The 27,766-nt window shown below is 36.4% G+C and overlaps 4 protein-coding genes across 5 annotated transcripts; 3 read left to right on the top strand and 1 right to left on the bottom strand.

Moving 5' to 3' along the window:
- The first annotated feature begins 516 nt into the window (after positions 1–516).
- On the top strand, positions 517–2,732 carry LOC135138065 (cytochrome P450 4C1-like). 2 transcript variants are annotated; one of them, XM_064067912.1, is made up of 10 exons: positions 517–844; positions 899–1,090; positions 1,139–1,324; positions 1,377–1,440; positions 1,489–1,615; positions 1,662–1,710; positions 1,766–1,941; positions 1,990–2,158; positions 2,206–2,385; positions 2,445–2,732. In XM_064067912.1, exons 1-10 carry the CDS (start codon positions 655–657, stop codon positions 2,612–2,614), a joined length of 1,503 nt encoding a protein of 500 aa, XP_063923982.1. In that variant the 5' UTR covers positions 517–654; the 3' UTR covers positions 2,615–2,732. The 2 variants fall into 2 exon arrangements, with proteins under 2 accessions (XP_063923982.1, XP_063923983.1); XM_064067913.1 differs by having other exon boundaries at positions 520–844; positions 1,763–1,941.
- Positions 2,733–9,679: 6,947 nt separating this feature from the next.
- LOC135138066 (cytochrome P450 4C1-like) lies at positions 9,680–12,087 on the top strand. Its single transcript, XM_064067914.1, has 10 exons — positions 9,680–9,895; positions 9,950–10,141; positions 10,190–10,375; positions 10,428–10,491; positions 10,540–10,666; positions 10,713–10,761; positions 10,813–10,991; positions 11,040–11,208; positions 11,256–11,435; positions 11,495–12,087. The coding sequence occupies exons 1-10, from the start codon at positions 9,706–9,708 to the stop codon at positions 11,656–11,658; spliced, it is 1,500 nt and encodes a 499-aa protein (XP_063923984.1). The 5' UTR covers positions 9,680–9,705; the 3' UTR covers positions 11,659–12,087.
- Positions 12,088–12,569: 482 nt separating this feature from the next.
- LOC135138274 (trypsin II-P29-like) lies at positions 12,570–14,354 on the top strand. The gene is made up of 3 exons (XM_064068216.1): positions 12,570–13,404; positions 13,465–13,648; positions 13,705–14,354. The coding sequence occupies exons 1-3, from the start codon at positions 13,308–13,310 to the stop codon at positions 14,309–14,311; spliced, it is 888 nt and encodes a 295-aa protein (XP_063924286.1). The 5' UTR covers positions 12,570–13,307; the 3' UTR covers positions 14,312–14,354.
- A 1,540-nt stretch (positions 14,355–15,894) lies between these two features.
- LOC135138605 (uncharacterized) lies at positions 15,895–21,035 on the bottom strand. The gene is made up of 3 exons (XM_064068584.1): positions 20,786–21,035; positions 19,498–20,728; positions 15,895–19,447 (listed from the first exon to the last, which is right to left on the bottom strand). The coding sequence occupies exons 1-3, from the start codon at positions 21,033–21,035 to the stop codon at positions 15,895–15,897; spliced, it is 5,034 nt and encodes a 1,677-aa protein (XP_063924654.1).
- Between the last annotated feature and the right edge of the window lie 6,731 nt (positions 21,036–27,766).

Here is a 27,766-nt window from a genome sequence, read left to right as displayed (position 1 = left end):
GGAGGAATAAAATAATAAATGAGACATACAAACAGAAAATTCCATTTAAAAACTGATAGGTACGTACTATTCTCATCAACAATGTTTGAATTATGATGTTTCAGAAATTTAAAAACATCATTTTTTCCATAAATCGACGTGTGCAAATATTCATTGTATGCAAAAATATAAGTATACAAATAGATTTTATAGGATAGACGACACAATATTTCAACGCAAACCAACTTATAACCATTTGAAAATAAAATATTGTATTGCAAGTATTTGGAATATAAGTGACTTTTTAAGTAAAAGATACCACATATATTTATTTATTAGATCAATATTCCCTCTCGTTATAATATTATATAATGCAAATTATCTAAGTACATCTTTCTAGTTGTTCTTTAATGTCACTCAAATATACTAATTTTCGAAGCGAACTACTCTACATTCATTCTCACATCATTACAAATTTCTCCCGCATCGCCTTGTCCTGAACATGTTTTTCTTTAACGCAAGAAACGATCAGTTACTTACGCACTAGTTAGTAGTACTCAGAATCTCCACGCAGCTCCATCAAGTGCTTCGCGGTGCGTCACAAATTTGTCGCAACTTGTTGTTACAAATCACTCTGCTTACATTGTTTATCATCAGTACAAAATAATAATTACAATGGAAACCTTTGAGTCGTTATTTTACGATAACGTAAAACTTTTTGCTCCGATACTGGTACTATTTTCAGCAGGCGTTTTAATTTACAACTGGAGGAGAAGATGGCTTTATTATTATGCTTCGAAAATACCAGGACCATTCGCATTACCTTTATTGGGAAGTTTTCACTTAGTTTCAGAAGGGCCTCACGGTAAGTTCCAAAAATAAAATTTATCTTAACTGTTGTTATGACAAAATATTTCAGGAGTTCATAAATTCTTAAAAAATCTCTTCACCGATTACCCTTCTACTTTGAAAGTGTGGTTGGGTCCGGAGCTGTATGTAAGCACAACAGAACCGGAATATTTAAAATTGTTGTTGACACGTTTCTTGGACAAAGGCAACTTTTACCATTTAATGACCGGTTATTTCCAAAGAGCATTAGCAGCGGCCCCTGGTTGGTAAATTAAGTACGTGCAATTGTTCCATTAAAATTTGATTTTAGTTAAACTGTGGAAAAAAAATCGAAAAAATATTAATCCTACGTTTAATATTACGCTTATCAACAGTTTCGTTGACATTTTCTCTAAACACGCTAAAGTGTTTACAGAAAAATTTAAAGACGGTTGTGGAAAAGAAACTGATGATATTTACCCATCTGTTTGGGAATGTACGCTTGACGCCGGCTGTGGTAATTTTATCCCTCGAAAAAAACAATTTTATTGAAATGACTATCGTTTTAGAAACATTAGCGGATGTAAGTCCGTCTATAATCAAGACGCAACAATATTTATCAGGAGTTTTCAGGTAAAGCACGATTTATGTAACATATTAGGCTAATCTTAAGTGTTAAAGAATTGAAGAAATACTCATGAAACGTTTTTTCCATCCACTTCTACATTTTGATATTTTCTGGAACTTGTCTCCCTTGAAGAAAGAATTGAACAAGCTCTGGAAACAAAACTGCTCTTGCATGCAAAAGGTAGCAAATTATATGAAATTTTTAATTCGTTAGAATGGTTTTTCAGATGATTGATTTAATGGAAGTGCCTAAAACTACCCAAGATAACGATGATGGTAAAAACTGACAAACAAGAAAAAATATTTTTTGTATTTATTTATTTTCTAGAAGACGTATCAACAAAGAAACGTTTCTTGACTCATTTGATAGACTTAAATCACAAACAAGAAGTACCGCACGACTACGTACTTGAAGAAAGCCAGATTATGTTCTTCGTTGGAACAGAAACATCCGCCGTTGTACTCAGTTCTACTTTATTAGTACTCGGAATGTATCCAGACGTGCAGGTACTAACTTGTTCTGTATTCTGACGTTGTTTTACATTTGTATCGCAGAAAAAAATCGAGGAAGAACTGATTTCCATATTTGGTGATAGTGACAGAGATCCTTCTTTAGAAGACGTGAACCAAATGCAATATTTGGAAAGAGTCATCAAAGAAACGATGAGATTACTCCCACCCATACCTTTCGTTATGAGATCTGTAGATGAAAATGTTCACTTAGGTTAGCTGCATTATTTTGCTACAGAATATAGAAAACTTTGTTTCCAGGTCCATACGTTTTTCCCAAAGATGCCAGAGTTATCATTCCCATCGCTATGGTACACCGACGACCAGAATTTTGGCCTAATCCAGAAAAATTTGATCCTGATAGGTTTTTGCCAGAAGAGGCTGAAAAGCGGCCGGTTTGCTCGTATATTCCATTTAGTTATGGTGTTAGAAATTGTATAGGTAACGTCGGAGACTTGATGCTAAATCAAGCATTATTTTAATTGTGAACTGGCTTGCAGGTTATAAGTACGGGTTGCTGTCAATGAAAATAATACTGTCTACATTCTTGAGGTCTTACAGGATAAAATCTTCGAATTACAAATCCATACAAGATATGGATTTGTTCATACACGTTGTAGCAAAACCCAAAAATGGTTATAAAATTGTAATCGAAAAAAAGCAAAAGTAATAGCAACGGAGGGGATGCAGATTGTTTGCTCAATTAAACGTTTTACTTGTACGAAGCTATGACACTAAAGATTTTTATTTTTTTTTAAATTTATAATAGAGTGGGTTTCATAAATGTATTTTAAATTACCTTTTTATTTCAACAAACCGACAAGTCATATGTTTGTTCAGTCAGTTTGCTAGTTGTGTTGTAAGGATTTTCTTTCTGCTATAGCATACCGTGGGAATTTTCACTATATGTTAAGTTCAGTATTCCAGAAAATCAACAACCAGTTGTCGAAGTCCATCGTTTAAAAAAAGGAGGACAGTTTTTGCATTTAAAGATAATATGTGACACTGGTAATGATAGCTTATCACTCCAGAATAACATCACTTGAAGGCAAAAGTACTTTGGTCTTATTGAAATCGAATAAATTCAAAACATTTTCTCAAATTCGTGCCCTTAGAATTTTATACTTACTGAGAGTGTATTGTTTTCTACAAACAGTTAAAACTATGATAACAGATATATTTACGATTTTTTCGTTATAATTGAATGAGTAAAACTGCAAAAGTCGCTGCAAAGATCACCAAATTTGTGGAGGGGAAGGTTAAATGAGAGTTCGGTCTATCAAAGATATATAGGTTAAAAGTTACGATAACTCGTTTACAATCAAATTAGAAATGCTTTTGTATGTAAATTATATGGGTTAAAATAACTTGATGTGTCAGAAACTTAACCTATGTGCTAAACAAGGATAACAGGAGAATGGTAATTTCGTATTCATGTGGACATTGTAAAAAAAATTGCAGTCTAACGACAAGTAAGCAAGATCGCCATAATAGCAACAAAAAATATCTGGCGGCAAAAATGCCGGAAAATAAGAAAGACAGAGATATATTTCTAGTTCTAAATGCCACATGTGTAAAATCTAGTCAGATTAATACGGGTTGGGAATTAGTGCCATTTGTTGAAGTTTGTCGGAAATGTCCCCAGTTCTTATCCTTATAAGCTTATAACACTCGAACATCCAATCTTGTCGCAAACGATACAGGTGCAAAAGTTTGGACTATCTTCAGTACTGGATGTTGATAATGGAGATTCGCTAATTAAGAAAATTGTTTTTGTTTTATTAAGCTCTTTTTAAGTATCTCCTTTAATCGAGTTTTCGTGTGTTCAGCTGAATTGTTTCTTTCCGAATGGAGGTTTTAATGATATGATTTATTCCTAGTCCCGTTACAGAATAATAAATATAAATAAATAACAACTACTACTAAACTTATTAATCACAATTAACAATAGTAACAGTAATAGTGGTACAAAATTAAATAGTTTGCTGTGTCATTTAGTACTCTGGGATAGGAATATAAGTTAACGACATTAGCAAAACCTGTCGACTAAAAAAATACAACTTCTATAAAGTAAAAATCGGCGGCATAAATAACACTCCCTTATAATTATTATTATTATTATTCTTATTAAATAAAGACGTACGTATTCTCACCTTTTTTCGAAAACGGGGTCCTTCATTCTTAATTTCATCAATAAAAAAATTGTTATGACGTTATAAAGATACATAAAACACAGTGCCGGAAAAAAAGAGAAAAAAAAAACAGCCAAGTTTGGCATCCAACGTACGACCGCTGGCTGGTCCGCATGCTGACGCCTTATTAATCGCATGGACACGGACGTTTATATCCTGAGTTAGCGGTATACTGTTAATTTTTTGTGAAAGAGAGAATTTGGCCGTTTAAGGAAAAAAATCAAAGCGGATTCATAGAAAATTTAAACATTTTAAAATATAATTCTTTGATGTCATCAAATTGTTGATAGGGATTATTTAACAAATTTTGGTTAGCATCTACATAATATCCCTAATATACCGGGTGTCTGAAAAATGGCGGATTAACTCTTCAATACGTCATATGCACGTTACACTGCACGCACCTAATGCGTGAATACCCCCGACTTACTTTCTGATTTCTTCTTCTAATACCTGCTAAGATAACAATGATTTTGGCAAATGATGCCCTCAAAGAAAAAAGAGAGTGGGTGGACGGGGCTAGCACCTCCGAAGATGAATTATTTAATTTAGTACGAAGCAACAATAACAATTAAACATTTTGGCCGTTATTTAATACTGTTTTCTCCGATATTTGTACTATATATTTCTAATAATCGTCTTGGTCTACAACTGAAGAATAAGATGGCTTTATTATTATTTTGTACACTTTGGTAATGAATTATTTAATTATTATTCAAGACTAATGTGAGTTTGGAAAAGTACATTTTTCTTAACTCGAATGAAAATGTAAATAAAACAAAGGGCACTGCCAGCAGAGGCGGATCTAGACTGTTGGGGGCCTGATGCTATTATTTAATTGGGGCCCCATTTATGAATAGAAATTTGTTCGAAGCATTTAATTTACACATTTTTAATACTTTAATATAAAAAAACAATAACAAAAAATACAAAAATAAAATATAATAAACAAACAGAAACAAATTATATAACAATTTTCTTTCTGCACTTGATGTCAGCATACGTTCGTATGGCGCTGTCATACGTAATTGACCTTGTGATGTCATTCTCAATTGCAAGAATCGACAAAGAACTTAGTCTTTCGTTTTTCATTGTCGATCTATATTTATTTTTAATAAAATTCAATTTAGAAAAAGCTCTTTCAGCTTCACAACTGGTCACTGGCAGTGCCAAGAAGATCCTAACTACTATGTACAGATTCGGGAAAATGTCAATGAGATTTTTTTTTAAAATGCAGTCGAGTATATCTGAATATGTTACAGTACGTTTCTGAGCTAAGTCAGCAGAAATTTTTAAATATTCCTTAAACTGTAAACATTCATTCTTCAATCTTAATTCGATGTCCTCATTGTAACACTGTAAAACACAGTCAACGCTGTCTTCGTCAATATGTGCTACATGTTTGTTTGTAAGGTCCGTTAAGAATTTGAATTTCTTCCCTAATTCATAATATACATCTTTTCTTCTGGTAAGTTCGAGAAATTTCTCACGACCTTGTAGTGGACTAGTCCCTGTTGTGCCGTCCGAATATTTATAAATTTTAATCCTATTCTTTGCATTACTATAATTTTCTTCCACTTTACTGCTAAACCCCTTCGCTCGCAATTCATAGTTAATTAATTTCTCATTAGATTTTTCTCTAAGAGATTTGATAAATATTTCTGAAGATGTTATTAGTGCAAGGCCTTCGCACAAATCTAATCCAGGTTCTTGTAACTTTTTACTGACTTTGTTAATCTTTTCAAGAAGTACTTCCCAGACGACAGTCAATATAGCGATTTCGAGTTTGTACAGTTTACCTAATATTTTTTCGCTTCCATCTTGCAGTCATTTTTTCTAAATTATCATTAATAACAGTTTCTAATATGGTTACAATTAAGCTATAACTTGTTTTTAACGCGTGAACAGCGTTGTATTGACTAGACCATCTAGTTTGACTTAAACCTTTAACTGAAAGTGTCAGTTTTGCATGTTGATTTAAAAAATTCTACCGGTGAGGTGAAAAAAACACGTACAGTTGTTGTACAACCCCAAAGTAGCTGATTACATCGGGTACGACACTTGCAGCTTCGACTCCTACCAAATTTAAAGAGTGAGTTGCACATGGTACATAATCCACGAGCTTGTTAATTTCCTTAACACGTGCTTGAAGTCCATTATATTTTCCACTCATATTCGCAGCATTGTCATTAGACTGCCCTCGACATTTTTTCATTGAAAGACCATTTTCTTCTAAAAATAAATGTATTGTATTAAATAAATTCTTTCCTGTGTGACTGTCAATTGGTATAAATGATAAAAATCTTTCAAAAACTTTTCCTTGGGAAGTGTATCTCAAAATAATTTCCCTTTGGTCCGTATGTGACAAATCTGAAGTAGAATCCACAATGATTGAATAATATTGTGTATCTGCATCGCTTATGTCCTCAATAATTTTTTTTTCTTACTTGAGTTGCCATTATGTCGATTATCTCTTCATAAACCGTTTTAGACAAGTAACTTGCAACTAGTTGTTCGGTTTGGCATTTTACTACATGTTGTTTCAAAAAAGGATCAAATTCCGCAATAAGTTCCATAAGTCCCATAAAATCTCCATTATGTGATGAACCCCATTTTTCATCATGTCCTTTAAATGACAATCCTCTTTCACTTAAAAATTTAATAACGGCCACAACTCGCATCAGGACAAGGTTGTGGTGTAAAAAAAACTTCTGACTTTTCGACATTTTGCTAGTTCCTGTTCATGTTGAAGCTCAAGTTTCCTCTTTTGGCTTCTACTGAGATGTTTGCGCTCAGACATTTTATTTAATCAAATACCTAATGAATAAGTTGTATTATTAATATTTAACAAAACGAAAATAGTTATCTAAATACCTTAAACACTGTTGATTCCAAAAATGATAATATAAGTATAATTCTACGCAAACTGAATTATGGAATTTTTAATTTTTGAACAAACTGTAATATTCGCAGAGCAGTACACTTTTAAACTTACTGAACGAACAGAAAAGAATGATGAAAACAAAACGTTTTGTAAACACGGCCCCCATCTGCACCGGGAACTCTTTATGGTATCCCAGATGTAGGTGGCTCCCATAAATTAACGGAAAGGGCGGAAGTGACCAGATTTGCAAATGGTCAGCCGAAGACGAAATTGTATTTTTGTAAGAACCAAATTAGAAACAAAATTTATTTTTTTTACATTTACCTTCGGAGGCCTGATGCTCCAGCATCACAAGCATCCCTATAGATCCGCCTCTACTGCTAGTAATGTACGTGTTAGATATGCTCCAAAATTTGATGAAAGTGAGGGTTAACATGTTTTATAAAATGATGTGTGTGCTGATGTTTATGATTTTTTTTCCGCTCAACAATTCCAATAAGAAAAAATATATTTATTCCTACATGATAAAACACAAACAACAGCCCAAACTGGTTTATCTTGATTTAATTCAGCGAATTGTTTTCTTACGTGAAGAGGCAATAATTAATATAAGTAATTGTCTGACACAACTTTGCCGTCTGAATCGGTTCTAATAAAAGATAGGGTAGGTAGGAGTATTGCAGTTGCCCGATGGACTCAATAATAATATTTACTACCCTAGTTTATGGTCGGAAAATATAATCCATGCGGCTCGGGCCCATAAGAATGGTGATCGGTCGTGTATAAAAACAGGGTCATATTTAAGAGAAAGCTGTATCGAACATAATGTATATAGATACTAAAAACGAAAAAAATACGGCATATTTAAACATCAAAACATCAATACCATAAAAATACCTATATACTTAATAAAAATAGTAAGTACAAGTTACTAGTTAACGTTCAACTTGCGGTCTATGGTAGGTGCGCCTAAGACGGCCCGGTTTCAAAATAGGCCCACCGTCACTCGGTTTGATGCTGTACGACGAAGGTATATGAACCTAAAGTACAGGCCACACGTTCAACACTGTTTTCAAACATGCGTAAAGGCGATATATAAATCATTATTCGAAGCATGCATGCTCAAGTGCTGTGCTATAAGAACGTGCGTTTTAGGCTTTTTTAGAATTTGTGTACCTACAAATTTGAGTGAAAATGTAAGTAATCTTGCATATCATAAGGAAATTTACATGGACCTAAATACAATGTCTTTTTTGCAGGCCAAAGAAACGACATTGAGTAAAATTAGTTATTTTTGAAACGTCATCCACAACTTTCGCGCCGAAATGCACAACATTTGAATGCTGCTAGAGCAGCTAAATTGAACAGATTTTATCGTTAGTTTAGCTTGAATGGTCTATGAATCTGCCTCCTGGATCAGTCCTTGACATGACAGCAAAAGCAAGCACGACAACAACGACATTCGTCAAATGGTTAGATTATTTTGCAAAATTTAAGACACCAGGAAAACTTTTATTAATATTCTGTGGGGCCTTTTCTCATCTCGATTACAGTATTGTTGAGGCTGCAGAAAGTCATGGTGTTATTTTATTTTGCCTACCGAGTAACACTACGCATGAACTCCTCATTTATTGGACGAATAAACCCCATCATCGAATTAATAAAGCAGCCTTTGTTCTAATCTTTTCCAAAGTCTGGCCGAAAACGGTCAGTCCAAGTAACATCATGGCCGGCTTTTGGGCCACAGGAATATATCCATACGACCCGAATATCAAACCAGATTCTGCATTTGCAGACTAGTAAGAGTTGCCAAAAATGAAGTTCATATTAATCCCATCAACAATAACTGCAACAATGAAAGCAATGGAGAACAACAGGAAAGGAATGTCCCTAGTAACATAATAGACCCACAACATGGATCAAGTGGTCACGTAAACGTCAGATCTCAGAGCCTTCTTCTCAAGATAGTGCCACTTATTCACTGCGGAATACTTCATCATCTGAAGGAGAAGAGAGTTCCAATGCCAATGACCAGAGTAGATCATCTTGTAAGAATGAATGTTTTAACAGGATCCCACAATCACTAGAGGTTTTAGATCAGGAGACATCTTCTTGCAGGAATGCCAGTTTTAAAGAGATCTTAGCAACAGCTGAAACTGAAGTTAAAAAAGACACTCCAAGAAGAAAAGCTCTGAATTACAGAGCCCAACAATTCACGAAGTCATTGTTTAAAAAAAAGAATAAAGCAAAAGCAAAAATAGTAAAACCCAAGAAGAAGAAAGTGACTGAAACGTCGTATTGCCATTTATGCGAAGAGGATAAAATGATAGACATGCGAATTTGCTTAATGTGTTCTAGATATGTATATGAAGAATGCATCGGTTTGAGTAAAGAGGACAAAGATCTGACGTTTATACGTCCATCTTATGCTGAAGAACGTCAGATCTTGTTTATTAATTTATTTTATTAAAATTATAAAGTTCCTAAAGTAAGTGATATACACAAAATGAAAAATAATCAATTATACGTAAATGTTTCGACGCCTTCAAATTAAGTGGGCCTTTTTAGGCGCACCCACTTTACTCTTTACCTGACAATTTGTCTGTTGTTGTTTACGGTAATCAGTTCGATTTTTAAGTGTGGTGGGGCGTAAGTCAAAACCATCAGTGTAAAACAGTCATTATCATGGAAACGTTTGTGTCCTTATTTTACAGTAGTAAAAAATTGTTTTCTTCGACACTTGTATTATTTTTAACAGTAGTTTTAATTTACAACTGGAAGAGAAGATGGCTTTATTATTATTCTTCGAAAATACCAGGACCATTCGCACTACCTTTATTGGGAAGTTTTCACTTAATTTCAGAAGGACCTCACGGTAAGTTCCAAAAATAAAGTTTATCTTAACAGTTGTTATGACAAAATATTTCAGGAGTTCATAAATTTTTAAAAAATCTTTTCACCGATTACCCTTCTATTTTGAAAGTGTGGTTGGGGCCGGAGCTGTATGTAAGCACAACAGAACCGGAATATTTAAAATTGTTGTTGACACGTTTCTTGGACAAAGGCAACTTTTACCATTTAATGACCGGTTATTTCCAAAGAGCATTAGCAGCGGCTCCTGGTTGGTAAATTAAGTACGTGCAATTGTTCCATTAAAATTTGATTTTAGTTAAACTGTGGAAAAAAAATCGAAAAAATATTAATCCTACGTTTAATATTACGCTTATCAACAGTTTCGTTGACATTTTCTCTAAACACGCTAAAGTGTTTACAGAAAAATTTAAAGACGGTTGTGGAAAAGAAACTGATGATATTTACCCATCTGTTTGGGAATGTACGCTTGACGCCGGCTGTGGTAATTTTATCCCTCGAAAAAAACAAATTTATTGAAATGACTATCGTTTTAGAAACATTAGCGGATGTAAGTCCGTCTATAATCAAGACGCAACAATATTTATCAGGAGTTTTCAGGTAAAGCACGATTTATGTAACATATTTGGCTAATCTTAAGTGTTAAAGAATTGAAGAAATACTCATGAAACGTTTTTTCCATCCACTTCTACATTTTGATATTTTCTGGAACTTGTCTCCCTTAAAGAAAGAATTAAACAAACTTTGGAAACAAAACTGCTCTTGCATGCAAAAGGTAGCAAATTATTTGAAATTTTTAATTCGTTAAAATGGTTTTTCAGATGATTGATTTAATGGAAGTGCCTAAAACTACCCAAGATAACGATGATGGTAAAAAATGACAAACAAGATTTTTTTTTTTTGTATTTATTTACTTTCTAGGAGACGTATCAACAAAGAAACGTTTCTTGACTCATTTGATAGACTTAAATCACAAAAAAGGAATACCGCACGACTACGTGCTTGAAGAAAGCCAGATTATGTTCTTCGTTGGAACAGAAACATCCGCCGTTGTTCTCAGTTCTACTTTATTAGTACTCGGAATGTATCCAGACGTGCAGGTACTAACTTGTTCTGTATTCTGACGTTGTTTTACATTTGTATCGCAGAAAAAAATCGAGGAAGAACTGATTTCCATATTTGGTGATAGTGACAGAGATCCTTCTTTAGAAGACGTGAATCAAATGCAGTATTTGGAAAGAGTCATCAAAGAAACGATGAGATTACTCCCACCCATACCTTTCGTTATGAGATCTGTAGATGAAAATGTTCACTTAGGTTAGCTGCATTATTTTAGTACAGAATGTAGAAAACTTTGTTTCCAGGTCCATACGTTTTTCCCAAAGATGCTAGAGTTATCATTCCTATCGCTATGGTACACCGACGACCAGAATTTTGGCCTGATCCGGAAAAATTTGATCCTGATAGGTTTTTGCCAGAAGAGGCCGAAAAACGGCCGGCTTGCTCGTATATTCCATTTAGTTATGGTGTTAGAAATTGTATAGGTAACGTCGGAGACTTGATGGTAAATTATGCATTATTTTAACTGTGAACTGGCTTGCAGGTTATAGATATGCGTTTCTATCAATGAAAATAATACTGTCTACGTTTTTGAGGTCCTACAGGGTAAAGTCATCGAATTACAAAGCCATAGAAGATATAGATCTATTCATACACGTTGTAGGAAAAGCTAAGAATGGTTATAAAATAACAGTAGAAAAAAAGTAGTTACAACATACGGGATTTAAATGATTTTATTTAAGTGTTTTACAGATATCAAGCTATAACACGTTAATATTTTCCATTAGAGTGGGCTTTATAAACGTCGTATTTTAACTTGTGTGTCCAGTCAGTTTGTTTTTTCAGTTGTAAGAATTTGTTTCCTGTGATAGCATCTCGAGGAAATTTTCACTGATAAGGCGTGTCAGCAAACTCTAAGAGACTTAAAAGACTTTGAGCAAAGAATTAGGGTAGATTGTGATGGGATTAACCCAGAAATTTTACAACTAGTAACAAGTAGGGGTCTACTTCATCGAGCAGAATGTTGTTTAGAGGCAGAAAGTCGTCAATTTCAACATTTAATTTAAAGTTATTGTTTTTGTATCGTTTTATTTTGCTTTAAACTTTGATTTTATTAAAATATTTAGTTGCTTTTAATATTTTTTTTTTATTTTAAGGACGTTTTAAAACATTCAATAAATAACATCGTATGATGTGATACGATAAAGAAAACGTATTACAAATATTTTGATTACAGTAATTTATTGGTTGAAAATTAGTATTACAAACTAATTATTTTATATATTTAGTTAATAAAAAAGTCTTTAAGGAGTTCATCCATTAATACGGGTTCAGAAATATATTTCTCAATATCGACCTGAATAATATAATCATTGAAAGCACCAACCTTATTCGTGTTCGTTTCATTTTTAATTAATTGCCACGCTATTTTAGTTTTATTTCTAGAATTAGAAAATGCGTTAGTGTGATATGATCCATTGATTAAATACACGTATTTATATAGTTTAATTTAATCAATGTATGAACTTTTACCAGTTAGTGCTCTATTTTAATGTAGTTTATTTAGAATTTTATTTTACAATTTTACAGGGCATAAAAATTGCTTAAATAGTGCATGACACGTTTTTTGAGTGTAATACCTCTATTTTCTTAAAGAAAATGTCATTTACCAATACAAGATTTGCCAAAATCAGCCCTATCTTAGCAAGTACTAACCCCACCCACCCGCCCTCTTCTCATTCTAACGACAAATTTTATTCCTGTACAGTATAAGTTCCACCTTTCATTCAGCGCATTCAGGGTTAATTATTTCTTCTTCTATAGAGTGGAAGTGGGAAATAGTAGAACCTAGGCCTAGATTTATTTCTTATTTCAGAAGAAAAACAATGAGACTGGGTGTGGGGGTGCTTTAACTTTTTCCAAGAGAGTCTTTTGCAGGCAAGCAACGTAGGTTCAGTGCGAGTTGTACAATTTTTATAATCTACTAAGCTTTCATTATTCAAACTTTAAATTTTATGATCAAATTCCGCATTGTCTTACAATTTTCAAGACGAAAGAAAATAATTTATCGTTCTGTTCAAAGGCATTTTATTTATACTGATTTTAAACCTGTAGTAAATTAACCATAAACGACGCCATTCACTATAAAGTTGTTTTTGTTTGCAAATATAGAAAACAATAAAATTTTACCACTATTTTGCACGTAGTTGACGCAGTTCAGCAATCAAAATATCACTTTGTTTGATGGGGAATACCTTCACATTAAACGTTCTGTTTTCCAAAAACTCATAAAAAAAAATAGTCACGTTCTGAGCGAAATAAAGATAAGCGTTATTTTTTTAACCTATTTATACTATATGTGTCTATATAAAGACACACAAATTATAAGTATTTGTAAAAGTGAAACAATGAAGGGCACAACATTCTCCTTTATACTCTTTGCTGCAACATGTGGTAACAACGACTAGTAAAATTTAGTTGTCTTATCGTATTTGACTTTGAGGGATATTTTAGGTAACTTAGTTTATTCAGACCATGTAGTGCGAACTCGAATGATTGGTGGAGAACCTATAGGCAGCCCTTTACCTTACATAGCAGGCATCAAACACCTCGTCAAAAACATATCCGTGAAATTCTGTCTTGGAAGTGTTATAGGTTCTAGATGGATTCTCTCTTCTGCACTCTGTCTTTTAACAACGTAAGTAAAATGTAAAAACAGTTTTTTTCAGCAGTCTTTATACATTTTATTTTCAGAGACCCCAAAAACGTTGTCGTGGACCTCGGAGTACGCATTCAGTCTCCAAATCCTTCTCCTAACCGCTATCACACCTCCAAAATAATCATCCACCCGAATTTCAACAGCACCACTGGCAAGAACGACATCGCCTTACTCCAAGTCTCCCAGTCCATCAAGTTCACGGACTCTCTCTCTCCAGTTAAATTAGGTCACTTCCGGAAGGAAAAAGTCACCGAATTAACAGCCATCGGCTGGAACGACGACGTCGACCATGGACTAGGTCACGGCAAACCTGAAGGGTATCAGTTAGCTCGCTTGAAGCTAACCATCATTTCCATCGACGAGTGCCAGAATAAATTTCCAGAATTGAATGATTTGGTAAGTCTGGATGAAACCCAGATTTGTGGCTATGATGGAGAGGGGAAGGATATGTGTGGGGTGGATTATGGAGGTCCGGCGATTGACGAACAAAACAAGGAACAAGTTGGGGTGTTTAATGACGTCATATTTTATGCAAATGGGCATGGGCATGATTGTCATCCGCATCACAATCATCCGCTTGTGTTTACCAAGGTGGAGATTTATTTATCGTGGATTCGTGAAACTACTAATCTCCAATTGTAACTGAAAAAATACCTTATTTCATACAATTTGTCTTTGTTGAAGGAGTGACAAATAAAATTCTACATTATTTTTTTGTGTTTGGTTTTAATGTTCATTGTTTCGTGTGTTATTTTGCTGTAGTTAAATAAGTAAAATCGATTTTTAAATTGTTTATTTAGACGAATTCATAATAACGTGGTATTGTTAGTTGCCTACCAAGTCACGATTCATAACAGAATTATTTTGTATTTAATGATGTTACTCTTGAAACGACCGATGAAAAAGTGGTGAATATTTTCCAGGATTGGGCATTTAATATGAAACGAAAGATGGGTCTGATTACAAAGGAGGTGTCCTGAAAACTATACGGAATGTAAATGCTAAATTATTCAAGAAAAATACTTTAAAGAGCACAATCGTAAAATGGACCCATTCAAAGACGTAGTATTTGAAGGAGCTCCTAAAACACGCACAACTAAGAGAAAATAACTTCAGTCATTACCAGATAAAAGAAAATATAGTTCTGCAGCTTCGACAAGTGTCGAAATTCAAATGATTTTTTTTCAAGTTGTAATCGACCCTTTTCCTGCAAGATCGTAAAACTTCCATAGTGACTTTCCGTGCGCACGCATCTTCAAAACCACGTTGGAAATAGTATCCGGCACTCCGGCAGCAGAGCAAAGGCCTGTGACAACAAACCGCTTTGACAGAATGCAACCGGCTACACATGCGTAATCTGTCGCTCATTGGTTAATTTAAACTTGGCGCTCCAAAAATCTGACTTCGCCTGCGCGATGTTGTCTCACTCTGTATCATTGAAATTTATATAATATCTACTCACTTTGCTTACAGGAAAAGGGTCAATTGTAGAATCTGCCTGGCGCCGGAATGAAGCTACATTATTATTATTATTATTATTATTAAATTCAGAGATTGGGCAGAGACCGAAGTCTGTTCTGCCCGCGCTCACGAGTAGTGAACTACGATTACAAAGCGCCTAATAACTTGGCCTATGCATTATGTTCGTCGTACCGCTTTTTGAAGACAAGCAGGGATTGACTTGCAACGATATCGTCAGGGAGAGGCGAGGGGTAAACCGCCGACCATCAAGTGTACAATTGATTTCCTTTTGACAATGATTTCCTGTTGATTTCCCCCGATTTCTTTTGATTTCCTCTGATTTCCTTTGATTTCCTGTGATTTATTTACTTTGATTTCCTTTGATTTCCTGTGATTTCCTCTTGCTTTTCTATGATTTCCTGTGATTTCCTCTTTGTGCACGCGGGGTGCCGTGACTTAACTTTGCGCGAAGGACCGAGAATAACTGAGAAGTACCACTAACCTGGAGTATCCTGCTGGCGGTGACAGGGGCCCCTGGTTCTTGGTAGCCTGATTTTGAGAAGTACAACGAGGAACACGCGAGAGGAAAACCGTTCACTCATGCACCTTTTACATTCAGTAGCGTACTACTTCCGCTCACTCGCGCGTGCGCCGGAATGGAGCACTTACTGTTCGAACATAACCGCCCACCAAATTTAACAAAATTTAACGAAAAATTAAACGAAAATTAAAGAGAGTTCTTTATGCACATTATGAGAGCTCACTCAATTCTCCATTGAGAATTGGGTTGGGAGAATCACGAGCTTGTTTACCGGACGCGTATATAAACCGGTCGAGGTTTTCACTGTGGCCACACGGACGACTCCATCGGTTCCAGGATGTACCTCTTGTACGCGTCCTAACGGCCATGAAAGGGGGGTAGTTTCTGCGCCATACAATGCGACAATGGCGCCGGGTTGAATGTTTGGTTGATCCTTATTCCACTTCTGACGTTGGAGTTGAGTATGGAGATACTCCGTAGACCACCTCTTCCAGAACCGCTGATACAGCTGGGAGAGTAGTTGCCACCGACAGGTCCAGTTCAAGTTGTCCTCCAAGGGAGCTTCAGGAGGTTGCAATAACGGTCTGCCGACTAAGAAATGTCCAGGGCTTAGGTAATCTACAGCGTCTTCTGGGTTAGAGGTGACGGCACATAAGGGACGGCTGTTCAATACCGCCTCAATCTTACAAAATAGCGTGCTGTACTCTTCGAAAGTTAAGAGAGAGGTGCCGATTGATCGATACAAGAGACTCTTTGCGGATTTGATCGCAGCCTCCCATAGGCCGCCAAAATTGGGGGCGGCTGGAGGGTTAAAATGCCATTTTATCTCCAAAGAAGTTAAGGAACTCGTTATCTCAGAGGAGTGCGAACGTAGAAACTGACTCACCTCCCTCAGGTGGCGAGCGGCGCCGAGAAAGTTACGTCCGCAATCAGAGTATATGTCAGAGGGTAGACCACGGCGTGCGGTGAATCTGTTGAGCGAGGCTAAGAAGGCTTTCGTGGTGAGTTCCGAGACCATTTCTAAATGGACCGCTTTCGTAGACATACATATGAATAAACAGAGATACCCTTTGTATGTGTGGGCCTTACGTCGACGACATTCCCTGACCGTGAAGGGTCCGGCAAAGTCAATGCCAACAGAGGAAAACGGCTTGTTAGGTTGAACTCGAGCTGGTGGTAGATCAGCCATGAAGGGAAATACAGGTTTCGATTTAAACTTAAAACAGCGAATGCAGCGAAAAATGCGCTGCCGTAGGAGGGATCGAATCGATATTATCCAGAACTTCTGCTGTATAAGCGTCTGCACGCTTCTAGGTCCAGCGTGGCAAGCGTACAGATGATAGTAGTCGCAAATTAAAGCCGAGAGATGAGCTTTCTGAGGTAAAAGCAGAGGGTGTTTCGCATCTAGGGGAAGGGCGGAGTGTCGTAGCCGTCCGCCCACCCTAACTATACCCATTGCATCCAAGAATGGGAACAGCTTCCTTAATGGAGTTGTGGTGTGACCTTTGGAACGCAACTCTTCTATAAGCAGAGAAAAATGGTTTTGCTGTGTGAGACGCACAAGCGATAAGGTCGAGTATCGCATCTCTTCGCTTGAGAGTGGACCCTTCATCTCGGGACATCTTATTCGGAGTAGCCATCGGCGAATAAATGCGAAAGCGCGTTGTAGTCTACTAAATGAAGAAAATCGTGACACAACTTCATACAGAGGATTTTCTGGGTCGGCTTGGATGCGCAAAACTATAGGATCGTTTTTACGCTCAGGGAGCTCTTCGGGTGCGACATAATTATCGTCGCTTACGGGCCACTTGGACGGCGGATTCCGCATAAAATCTGGTCCATTCCACCAGGAATGACAATCCAGGATCTCTTCGGGAAATAATCCTCGAGACGCAAAGTCGGCTGAATTTTGATTCGACACTGTGTGTGCCCATTGGTGAAGAGATGTATGCTCTAATATGCGAACTACACGATTGGCCACGTAGGTTTTGAGAAGATGAGGAGAGGTGTGGAGCCATGCAAGGACAATCTGAGAATCGGTATAGAGATGAACATTTTCAAATCTTACGGCTTTAAGAGATTTAATCACATCACGAAGTAGTCTAGATAATAACAACGCTCCACAGAGTTCCAATCGAGGAATAGTCAATGTCTTGAGGGGTGCCACTTTGTTCTTGGCCTTCAAAAGATAATTCCTACAAGTGCTACTGGAATCATACGCATGTAAATAGATGCAAGCGGAGTATCCTTTAGAGGAAGCGTCCGAGAATCCCACCAAGAGCAAACGTGGCAAACTTTGGAGAATGTATCGAAGAATTTTAAGTGCGCGTAGACACCGCATTTGAGAAGAAAACCTTCCCCAAGCCTCCGATAGGGAAGGCGGCAGGATATCATCATAGCCCACTTTAGAGATCCATATCTGTTGCAGAAAATGCTTAGCCCAAAATACAATTGGAGATAACCACCCCATGGGATCAAAGATTCGAGCGATATAAGAAAGAACAGTGCGCTTGGTAACTTGAGAATCAAATTCTTGTACATAATAGGTGAAAGTATCAGACCGAGGATCCCACCGTAATCCAAGAATCTTAATAGAAGGATCGTCACTTGAGAAATTCAACGGAGATTCACGATGCTGTTCTGGAACATGATCTAGAGCAATTGGATCATTACTAGCCCATTTTCTCAGCTGGAAACCGCCACGATTGAGTAGGTTTGCGAGTTGTAACTGTAGCGACTTCGCTTCCTCAACTGTAGAGGCACCATGCGCAATATCGTCCACATAGGTGCTTTCTGTGATAGCTTGTACTGCCAATGGGAACTCATGCCCTTCGTCCTCGACGAGCTGGAGAAGGACACGTTGAGCAAGATATGCTGATGGTGCTAAACCATATGTCACTGTTTTTAACTCATACTCCTGCACATTAGAAGCGGGATCTGGCCTCCAGAATATGTGCTGGAGATAACGTTGCTTTGGATTCAACCAAATCTGTCTATACATCTGTTGAATATCCGCTGTGACTGCTATAGCATGAAGGCGAAAATTCATGAGAATGTGGCTCAAATCCTTTTGTAGCTTAGGACCGGGCAGAAGTTCCTGATTAAGCGTTGTCCCGTTTGAGTCAGAGGAGGATCCGTTAAACACAACTCGCACTTTGGTAGTTGAACTAGTTTCCTTTTGAACACAATGATGAGGCATTACGTACATGGAAGATTGTGCGGCTAGTTGCATATGTCCGAGATCGCGGTATTCTTGGAGAAAAGTAATATAAGCAGCGTTGAGTTGGGGACGCCGAGACATTCGAGCTTCCATTTTGAGATAAGTGTTCAGAGTTGTCTCTCGGTTGCTGAGAAGCGGCGAGCGCTGCTCACGGACTGGCATTGATACCACATATCTGCCTGAACGATCGCGATAGTGCGTGTCCTTGAAATGAGCTTGACAAAAGTCATCTTCAGGATTGGAGACTGAAAGGTTATCAGCGAGAGTCTCAGTTTCCCAAAACTTACGAACGGTATCATCAAGAGAATCGGTGCATGTGAGAAGAGAACACAAGGGGGAATTTGTTGAAGATGAACTCGAGCCTATAATTATCCATCCAAAGATTGTGTCAATGGCAGAGGGTTGTCCTTGAATAACATTAGGCTGCGTATTACATAAAATGTGAGGATATAGATCTGCTCCAATTAAGAATTCAACTCGAGCAGCTTGATGGAAGTTTTCATCAGCTAACGTTAGATGACTGAACTGATCCTTAATGTGAGAAGGTAACGTCTGACTAGGAAATTTATTAGGAATATCCGAAAGTACAACAGCGTGAACGTTTACGACATCAGCACGAGTTCTAGAGCCTGAGTGGTACGAATGAGACCTTGAGTTCGGACAGGAAAACTGGCGATGCCAGTAACTTCAATGGGAGATCTGCTTCTTTTTAATCCCAAATGTTGCGCCGTTGATGAAGTAATCACTGATACTTGAGAGCCGGGATCAACCACAGCTCTTATCTTGTGATAATCTCCATTACAGTCTTGGATCTGGGCTGTCACAGTCGCTAGTAAAACAGTGTTGCGCTCCGCTGAGGTCTTGCACGAAAACACAACGGGAGATTTTCTTTCCTCTACAGAGGGAGAAGTACTAGTTTCGGAGGTATCCACCTTGGACTCCTGGTGTAACACGGAGTGATGCTTGTTGCTGTGACAAATACGACAAGTTTTACGAGATTGACATTCATTTCGATTATGAGCACCCAAACAGTTGAAACATCGTCTCAATCTCTTCAACGTATCATATTTCTGTTCATTTGTTTTCTGGAGAAATTCGCAGCATGCCGGAAAGGGATGTGAACCTTTGCAGAGCACGCACGGGACAGAGCACGTAGAGGAGGCATCGGATTTGGCATTTGTCATGAGTGAAGCACGGAATGACTTAACTGATAGAGATTTACATTTCGGTGATTTTGTGTCCTGAGAGAGAAGTTCGTACGTTCGATTCTGATCCGTTATGAAATCAATTAACGCCTGATAGCTGGGAACGGAATTTGAACTTTGCCTATTCTCAAAAGCTTTTCTAGATAGAGGATCCAAATTTGCAAACGATAATTGAAACAGCAAAAAATCACCAAGGTCTTGAAGATTCAAAGCCTTAAGAGCATTAATGGAATTCGAATGAATATTCAAAAAATGTCTCAAACTGCTAGAACTTGGGGATGATAAAGGACTAAAACCTAGAAGTTGATTGACGTAGTGAGTCGCCAACCGTCTTTTATTCTGGTAGCGAAGTTGCAATGCCTCATACGCCAGTGCGTAATTTTCGGGGGTTAAATGAAAATTGGCAATGACTGTTAATGCGTCATCTCGCAGATAAGAGCGCAAATACTGGAATTTTTCAGCTTCTGATAACGCATCGTTTTTGTGGACAACCGAATCGAACAGTGAGAAAAACACCGACCATTCTTCGATGCGACCGGTGAACGTAGGGATATTTATTCTGGGCAAATGCTGGTTGCTGTTGGCGACCGAATTACTGCTGGTTTGCTGCGGAGGTTGTGTCTTCACCAGGTCTAAATAACGACCACGTGTGTTAAATACTAAATCATCGAAAGCTGTTTGCACCTTACAGACTTCGAGAGCATGGCGATTATCCAATAAATCTGCATTTAGCTGAATAATTGCATTCTGAGTCTTATCCATTTCTATCTCAATAACCTCTAGTTTTTCGTACCGAGGCTTGAACTGAAGAGCTGTATCAACGGTGGTTCTCTTCACGGAGTCATAACAGTTTTGAACTTGAGCAAATAACTTTTCCCGTGTAGATTTCAGTACGGCGAGCTTCTTAATTTGAGATTGCAACAATTCTGCGTTAGTCATTGCGGCGATACGCGATAAAGCGTCGATCGAGAAACCGATAAACCGACAAATTTGAGGTTATGATCCGGCTCGAAGGACCAAATGTGCACGCGGGGTGCCGTGACTTAACTTTGCGCGAAGGACCGAGAATAACTGAGAAGTACCACTAACCTGGAGTATCCTGCTGGCGGTGACAGGGGCCCCTGGTTCTTGGTAGCCTGATTTTGAGAAGTACAACGAGGAACACGCGAGAGGAAAACCGTTCACTCATGCACCTTTTACATTCAGTAGCGTACTACTTCCGCTCACTCGCGCGTGCGCCGGAATGGAGCACTTACTGTTCGAACACTCTTGATTTCCTATGATTTCCTTTTGATTTCCTCAAAATTTGTTTACATAATGTACTACAGGGCGATTGTTAACTTTTTTTTAACTTGACTTTTTTGTTTTGCCGATAATGATGTTGAATTTAAACCTTTTTTACCAAGTGTTTACTAACGTACGGTGACTAGGTAAGCTGAAGTGCTTTCCCTTTAGACGAAAAAAATAAATAAATAAAATGTATTGTGTTGCTAAGCAACAAACTGAAATGTTTAAGAAAAAAAATCTGATTTTCCTTACAAAAAGAACGCTACTCTAAAATCGAGGTTTTAGATGTCTAAATCAATACGTTCGAATTTTACACTTTCTTGGGTCAAATGTTTGTTCTAAAAGTGGACATATGCAATATTCTAGATTTTTTGCACATTCAGTCAGAAAACCTTATGGTCTATTTTAATTTTGAAATTAAAAAAGTCTGGTGTGTACAAAGTAGTTCGTTTAAATCACTCAAAGATTTAATAAATTATATTATATATTATTATTAATTTTTTAATAAATTATATTATGAAATTTTGCTTTTGACTTTACGAAATTAAAAGTACATAAGGCCAAGAATATTTTTAGTTACGTCAGCAGTTTTTACTTATCAGTTACTCATAGGGCAACAACGACTGCCTCATACGTTCACAGATGTAATTAATAGAGAGCGGAAAATATGCAGCAAAATTTTGGGAAATATGATCATATGATATGCATCAAATTTATGCAAATATGCAATAACTTTCTTAATATATGCAGAGATATGCAATTGCATATGCTCCAAAAATAAAAAAAAGCGTAATAACCGAACTAAATTTATTTACAAATTGCAAAAACACCTTATCTTTTATTACAAAAAATACATAAATCACATTGCAAAGTGTTTAATTAGATCTCACTGACAAATAAATGACATTTTTTAAGATAATATTCTTATACTAAAAAATAAATATAGGTAAACAGAACGAATTAAAAAATAGTAGTAATCGCCTATTTAATTACTATTTTGGTAACAATTTATTTTTAAATATTTTTCGAAATATTCTAACAGAAATTTTTCCGATGATTCTAAAGTATGTATTTGTAAATAGAAAATCTGCTTACTGCGTCCACAGATGTAAAAATACTTATCGGATTAGAGCAGGCACAACAAAAAACCGTTCCTTCTTGAAGAATAAGTTCAGGAAAAGGTTTAATTCACAAATTAATTTGAGTTATCTACATATTGACACACATCTCTATCGCTTTAAATACTTAAATGCAAACTCACGATGAAAAATAATAGGATAACGTCCCTTCGACCACCATAAAACATACCATTAATACACTTAAGTAACGAACAAAAATATTGAAATGAACGGTATTTCCAAAAGTAATTAGGATCCGAATTTACCTGGAAGGATGGCTTAACACCCAGTGGTTCCTCCAAATTACCATAAAACCCAAACCTTTCCCAGTTATTTGAAGCTCAGGGCAATATTTGCAATATAATTCATGAAATTTCGTCTTTCTAGAAAAATGCCGATCGAATGGCAAATTGATAAAAATGCAAAATATGCACCCGTTACGTGAAATATGCAGCAGAAGGCAAATATATGCAAATATGCACTTTTTTTATAGCTGTATTCATTTTTAATTAGCATGATTCGTTCACATATTAAATATCAAGACTTATATGCAAAAAATAACGGATATGCAAATTTCATAAAATCCGCTCTCTAGTAATTAATATGAATACCAAATAGTCCAAAATCATTCTATTAGGTTCATCTCTGTGTTGTGCATACAAGATCTATTAAATCAAACTTATAATAATAACTTAAGTCATTTCTTTTTAAAAATTGGGTTTATTCATTTATTATAGTAGCATAAACAGAAAAAACAAGTAGTTTCATTTATTTTATTAAATGTTAAAAAAACGATAACTCTAAACATAAAAGTTAAGCATTTCTGTTGGATCATAACAAAATATCACAAAACAAAACAACTTCTTAAAAAATACTTACCCTATAATCTGGGTCGAGATTTGTGTATATATTGTAGATGATGTTGAAATAAAAAACTGTGCTAAATTCTAGCTACCCATCAATACAGATGATAACACTTTTAATTTTTTGTTCACAACTTTCAAATGAAGCATATTAGAAAAAAACTTTTGAAATGCAAAATTTAACACGTAAGAATTTTTTTTTGCACAATAAAGGAGTGGATAACCCCACTTGATAAATTTTCAAAGGTAATTTTTCCCTTTAAAAGTGTTCATGAGCACCTAGAATTTTGCAGAGTTTCTTACTTTAGTATTCTCTACGATATATTCTTGTACAAATCTCGACCCAGGTTGAGGTTACATTATCAAAAATTTTAATCACAACACTTAAAAAAAAACTAGAATTAAATCAAATATTTTTTCAATAATTTTTTTTCATAAACTAAACTGCCTCTTCTGAGTACCTGAGGTGGAGGTAGTTTCATTATATATTCATTTTCTTGAATCTCCCCCTGATCTTTAATGTCCGGAAACAAAAGCATCCAGAATTTTTGGATTCCTTTTCAAAAAATCACAAAAAATAGGGTTAAGTGATAACACTTTACCAATGTAACATTTTTTGTTTTGTTTTTGAGTTGTTAATTGTACTATAATATTATCGTCTATATTTAAGTCTGGTTTAGAAGGATGACTCTTACTATTTTCAGCCTTGAGATTCAAACGAGGATTCAAATCATCAGAATAATTGGAAGAATTTAAACTTTCGGTGTCCGTGCTGTCATCATATTCGATACTACTTGGGTTGTCTAAATCAGATGAGTCACTTGATATATTATAGCGTTTTTTTATCTTCCAATTTGGACTGGTTTTTGAATTTGAGATGCATCTTTATGTTGAAGGCAGGTATCTGTTTCTGAGTTAACTCTACTACTATTACATTTCTTATTTTGAATAAATCTTTTGAGACGATCCACACTGACGCGATCCTTTTCATTGTCTAACAGCCAGCAAAGTGAAGACTTTTTAATAACTTTTGTTGTATTATCTAAGCGTATTCTGACTAGATCACCTTTCTCAACAAAAATATCGTCACTATCAAAACTTCTAAGGTGTATGTCTCTGTCAAATTTCTTAGATTCATACGAAATTGTGCAAAGATCATTCAGTAAATCTTCATCTTGGTCAACTGGATCGTTTTCCAAACATTGAAAACAGTTACGTTTCATGGCTATTTGAGAATTGTTGTAATTTTCAATGTGATCGCACTGTTCTTCACTAAACATTTCATCTTCAACTTCGTCATTGCATTCATTGTCTTTACACGGAGGCAAAAATACATAGTTGAAATCTATCACTTTCATTCCTAAATCTTCAGTGTCACGCAGACAATCCCGTAAAGCTGATTCTACGGTGCTTTGTATATCTTTATCGGAAATGTTTCCTAAGTCATCATTTTTCACAAAATCTCTCTTCATGATTGAACTTTTTTTCCTGATTTCTCTAGGAAAAACGAATTTTTTATCCAAATCGTTTTTAATGTTGTTTATAGTTTGCAGTCTGTTATTTCGATGCAACATATCTCTTATATTAAAATTAACACAATTGTGCTAAAAGTTGAGGTCATTGATCTAAGACTTCTAAACATACTCTCACGAGTTTGAGAGCTAAACTTCCAAGGCAAGAACATATCATCAGTGAGATTTTTGCACGACCTGAACTTATTGAATTTGGTACCTCATATCACAAACTCAATTTTTAAAAACTAATTTGTGGTGAAATTATAAATTTGGTTTGTAAAGGTTATTTAATCTCCACTTTTAAGATTAAATTGATATTTTCTTTCTTATGATGAATGCTATGACTTATGTCGTACATGTTACGTTTATTAGTTCTAGAAATTATCTAGTTTAACTGGATTTGCTATGATGATTTTGGATTTCCCTTGTTTTCTTGTTGATTTCTCGTTAATTTCTCATTGATTTTTTCTTGATTTCTCGTTGATTTCCTCTTGATTTCCTTTTGATTTCCTTTGATTTCCTTTGATTTCCTGTGATTTCCTGTAATTTCCTGTGATTTCCTGTGATTTCCTGTGATTTCCTTTGATTTACTCTGATTCCCTTTTTGATTTCCTGTGATTTCCTTTGAATTCCTCTAGCGTGTACAATTGATTTCCTCTGCGGTTTACCCATCGGGGAAAGGGTTCCAATGATTAACAACTCTGTTGGTGAGAAATGTTCGTCGAGCTGTGGAAGTACACCTTTCCTTAGGTAATTAATTTGAAAGAATGTCCTCGTGTTATTTGATTTGACTTTAAAACAAATATAGTTGGATTCAAGTACCTTTTTACACACGTGACGAAAAGCTAACGTCCGAACTAATAACTGTTACTTTGTAGTAATTAGTCAAAAAGATGACAATGTTCATAACGTCAACATGACACAAATGTGTAGGCTCAGGCAGGTCTTTTGGTTTCGGTGCTTTCCGATTGGGTCGTGATTTTGTCGGACGGGGAAGCACGCCGAGTCTTTCTTTTCGAGTTTTAATCTTCGAAACCGTTCGGCGAGTAACGTCTAGAGCATCTGCAACTCGCTAAAAATTTGAGCGAAATTATTAACCGTGAACCTTCAAGTGGTTTTTACTTACTTACTCGTTCTGTACCATTTAATGAGATTAAAGGACCACCATTTTCCTTCTCAAGATCAAAATACTCTATAAAGTTGGACACGATGTCCTGCCCGTCATGTTGTAGACCAAACACGAACAAGAAATAAGATAACAAAACATAAAAAATAGGACAACGAAACAAGAATCCTAACAACCAACGAACTTTACGAACAACTGAATAGAAAACTTGAATAGAACAACGAAAAACTGCGATTAACCACTCTGAGTAAAACCAAAAATGACAGTGACCTTTAATGAAAAATCGATGAATTATTATCAGTCACTAGATTGACTATATCAGTGCCTGTCGCACTATGTGGACGCATTTATTACGTATTTTATCTTTTTCTAATTCAAGGAACTTTGTGGAAGAGAATAACTGACGTAGAGCGTAATTTGGCCTAATTTCGGTAGACATACTATTTGTCTGGCTCTTCGTTTTTGTAATCCTTAAAACAAAGATTCTTATGGTAGGTGCTGTCTGAGCTTGTATGATACTTCGGTCACGTGTGTCAAAAGATACATGAATCCAACTATAGGTGACAAATGGGCGATGATGGATTGTTTACAGCTTGATAAGTTGTGATCAGGTCGCCCCTAATGTCCCGTTCAGATAGAGTTGTTAGTTGCATTTGTGAGAGCCGTTCATGGTATTGCGGTGTAATTCTACCGAAAGGGATTCTGGTCGCCCTGCGCTGTACAGACTCCAACTGGTTAATATCTCGCTGCAAAACAAGTCCCCAGCCGAAATTGCAAAACTCCAAGATAGGTCTCACGTGGATTTTATATAATTTGGGGAGAACTAAAGGACTAATCTTGCAAAAAGTTTTCCGTAACAAAGAGAGCAACGAGTGAGCTTTTTTGACTATGCAAGCAACATGATGGGAGCAGGTTAGACCAGAATCGGTAATGATCCCCAAATCTCGGCAGCAAGACAATTGAGTTAACTGCTTGCCATCAAGATTATACCTGTACTTAGGATTATTATTTCCAATGTGGAGGACGTTGCATTTGTCGTTATTAAGCGGGAGCAACCAGTCACCGGACCAGTTGCCTATTCTGAAAAGATCTTCCTGCAGCAATAGGCTATTGGAACTTTTCTTGTACAATTTTATGTCGTCCGGGTACATTGCAAATGGTGACGTTATTATGTTTCCCAGATCAGCAGTGTATACAATAAAAAGAAGTGGACCCACGACAAAACCCTGAGGCACTCCACTTAACACTTCAGCAGATCGGCTAAGAGAGTCTCCAACTTTAACTCGAAAAGTGCTATCGCTAAGATAGGCCTCTAACCATTTCAGGAGAAGTCCTGATACCCCAACATGTCCCAGTTTATGCAGCAAACGTCGTTTTGGAACCCGATCGAAGGCTTTACAAAAGTCCAAATATATAGCATCTAGTGTGTTACCGCGTTCTACCTCGCTAGTCCATTGTGATAAACAACTGGGCAAATTAGACTGAATGGATCTGCCAGGCAGAAAACCATGATGCTCTTTAGGGATCTGTCGCTGGTTCATTAGGAATTGGATCAGTTGATCGTATAATATCGACTCCATGACCTTGTTTACCACTGAAGTTAGACTGATAGGCCTGTAGTTATTCGAGTCAAATTTGTCTCCTTTTTTGAATATTGGGCGAACTATGCCAGTCCGCCAGTCAGGAGGGAGGATACCGGAATTAAAAGATTTGGTCATAAGTATGGAGAAAGCTTTTGCACAGAGTATCAGCGCGCATGTGT

The sequence above is a fragment of the Zophobas morio genome, unplaced genomic scaffold (assembly GCF_036711695.1).
Source record: "Zophobas morio isolate AGI-343-1 ecotype UQ-CSIRO unplaced genomic scaffold, CSIRO_AGI_Zmor_V1 ptg000030l, whole genome shotgun sequence".
Classification (NCBI taxonomy): Eukaryota; Metazoa; Arthropoda; class Insecta; order Coleoptera; family Tenebrionidae; genus Zophobas; species Zophobas morio.
This window is presented reverse-complemented; position numbering and strand designations above follow the sequence as displayed.

Bases quoted from the DNA above. Each gene is read 5' to 3' on its own strand.
- LOC135138605 (XM_064068584.1), bottom strand. From the start codon at position 21,035: ATGACTAACGCAGAATTGTTGCAATCTCAAATTAAGAAGCTCGCCGTA. The intron at 20,729-20,785 runs GTAAGGTGCAAA...GTCGTTATTTAG, and splicing joins TCGCCATGCTCTCGAAGTCT to ACCTGGTGAAGACACAACCT. The intron at 19,448-19,497 runs GTAAACGTTCAC...TAAATTTCCTAG, and splicing joins CTAGAACTCGTGCTGATGTC to TCAGACGTTACCTTCTCACA.
- LOC135138066 (XM_064067914.1), top strand. From the start codon at position 9,706: ATGGAAACGTTTGTGTCCTTATTTTACAGTAGTAAAAAATTGTTTTCT. The intron at 10,142-10,189 runs GTTGGTAAATTA...ATTTGATTTTAG, and splicing joins AGCATTAGCAGCGGCTCCTG to TTAAACTGTGGAAAAAAAAT. The intron at 10,376-10,427 runs GTAATTTTATCC...CTATCGTTTTAG, and splicing joins TACGCTTGACGCCGGCTGTG to AAACATTAGCGGATGTAAGT.
- LOC135138065 (XM_064067913.1), top strand. From the start codon at position 655: ATGGAAACCTTTGAGTCGTTATTTTACGATAACGTAAAACTTTTTGCT. The intron at 1,091-1,138 runs GTTGGTAAATTA...ATTTGATTTTAG, and splicing joins AGCATTAGCAGCGGCCCCTG to TTAAACTGTGGAAAAAAAAT. The intron at 1,616-1,661 runs GTAGCAAATTAT...ATGGTTTTTCAG, and splicing joins ACTGCTCTTGCATGCAAAAG to ATGATTGATTTAATGGAAGT.
- LOC135138274 (XM_064068216.1), top strand. From the start codon at position 13,308: ATGTGTCTATATAAAGACACACAAATTATAAGTATTTGTAAAAGTGAA. The intron at 13,405-13,464 runs GTAACAACGACT...GGGATATTTTAG, and splicing joins ACTCTTTGCTGCAACATGTG to GTAACTTAGTTTATTCAGAC. The intron at 13,649-13,704 runs GTAAGTAAAATG...TTTTATTTTCAG, and splicing joins GCACTCTGTCTTTTAACAAC to AGACCCCAAAAACGTTGTCG.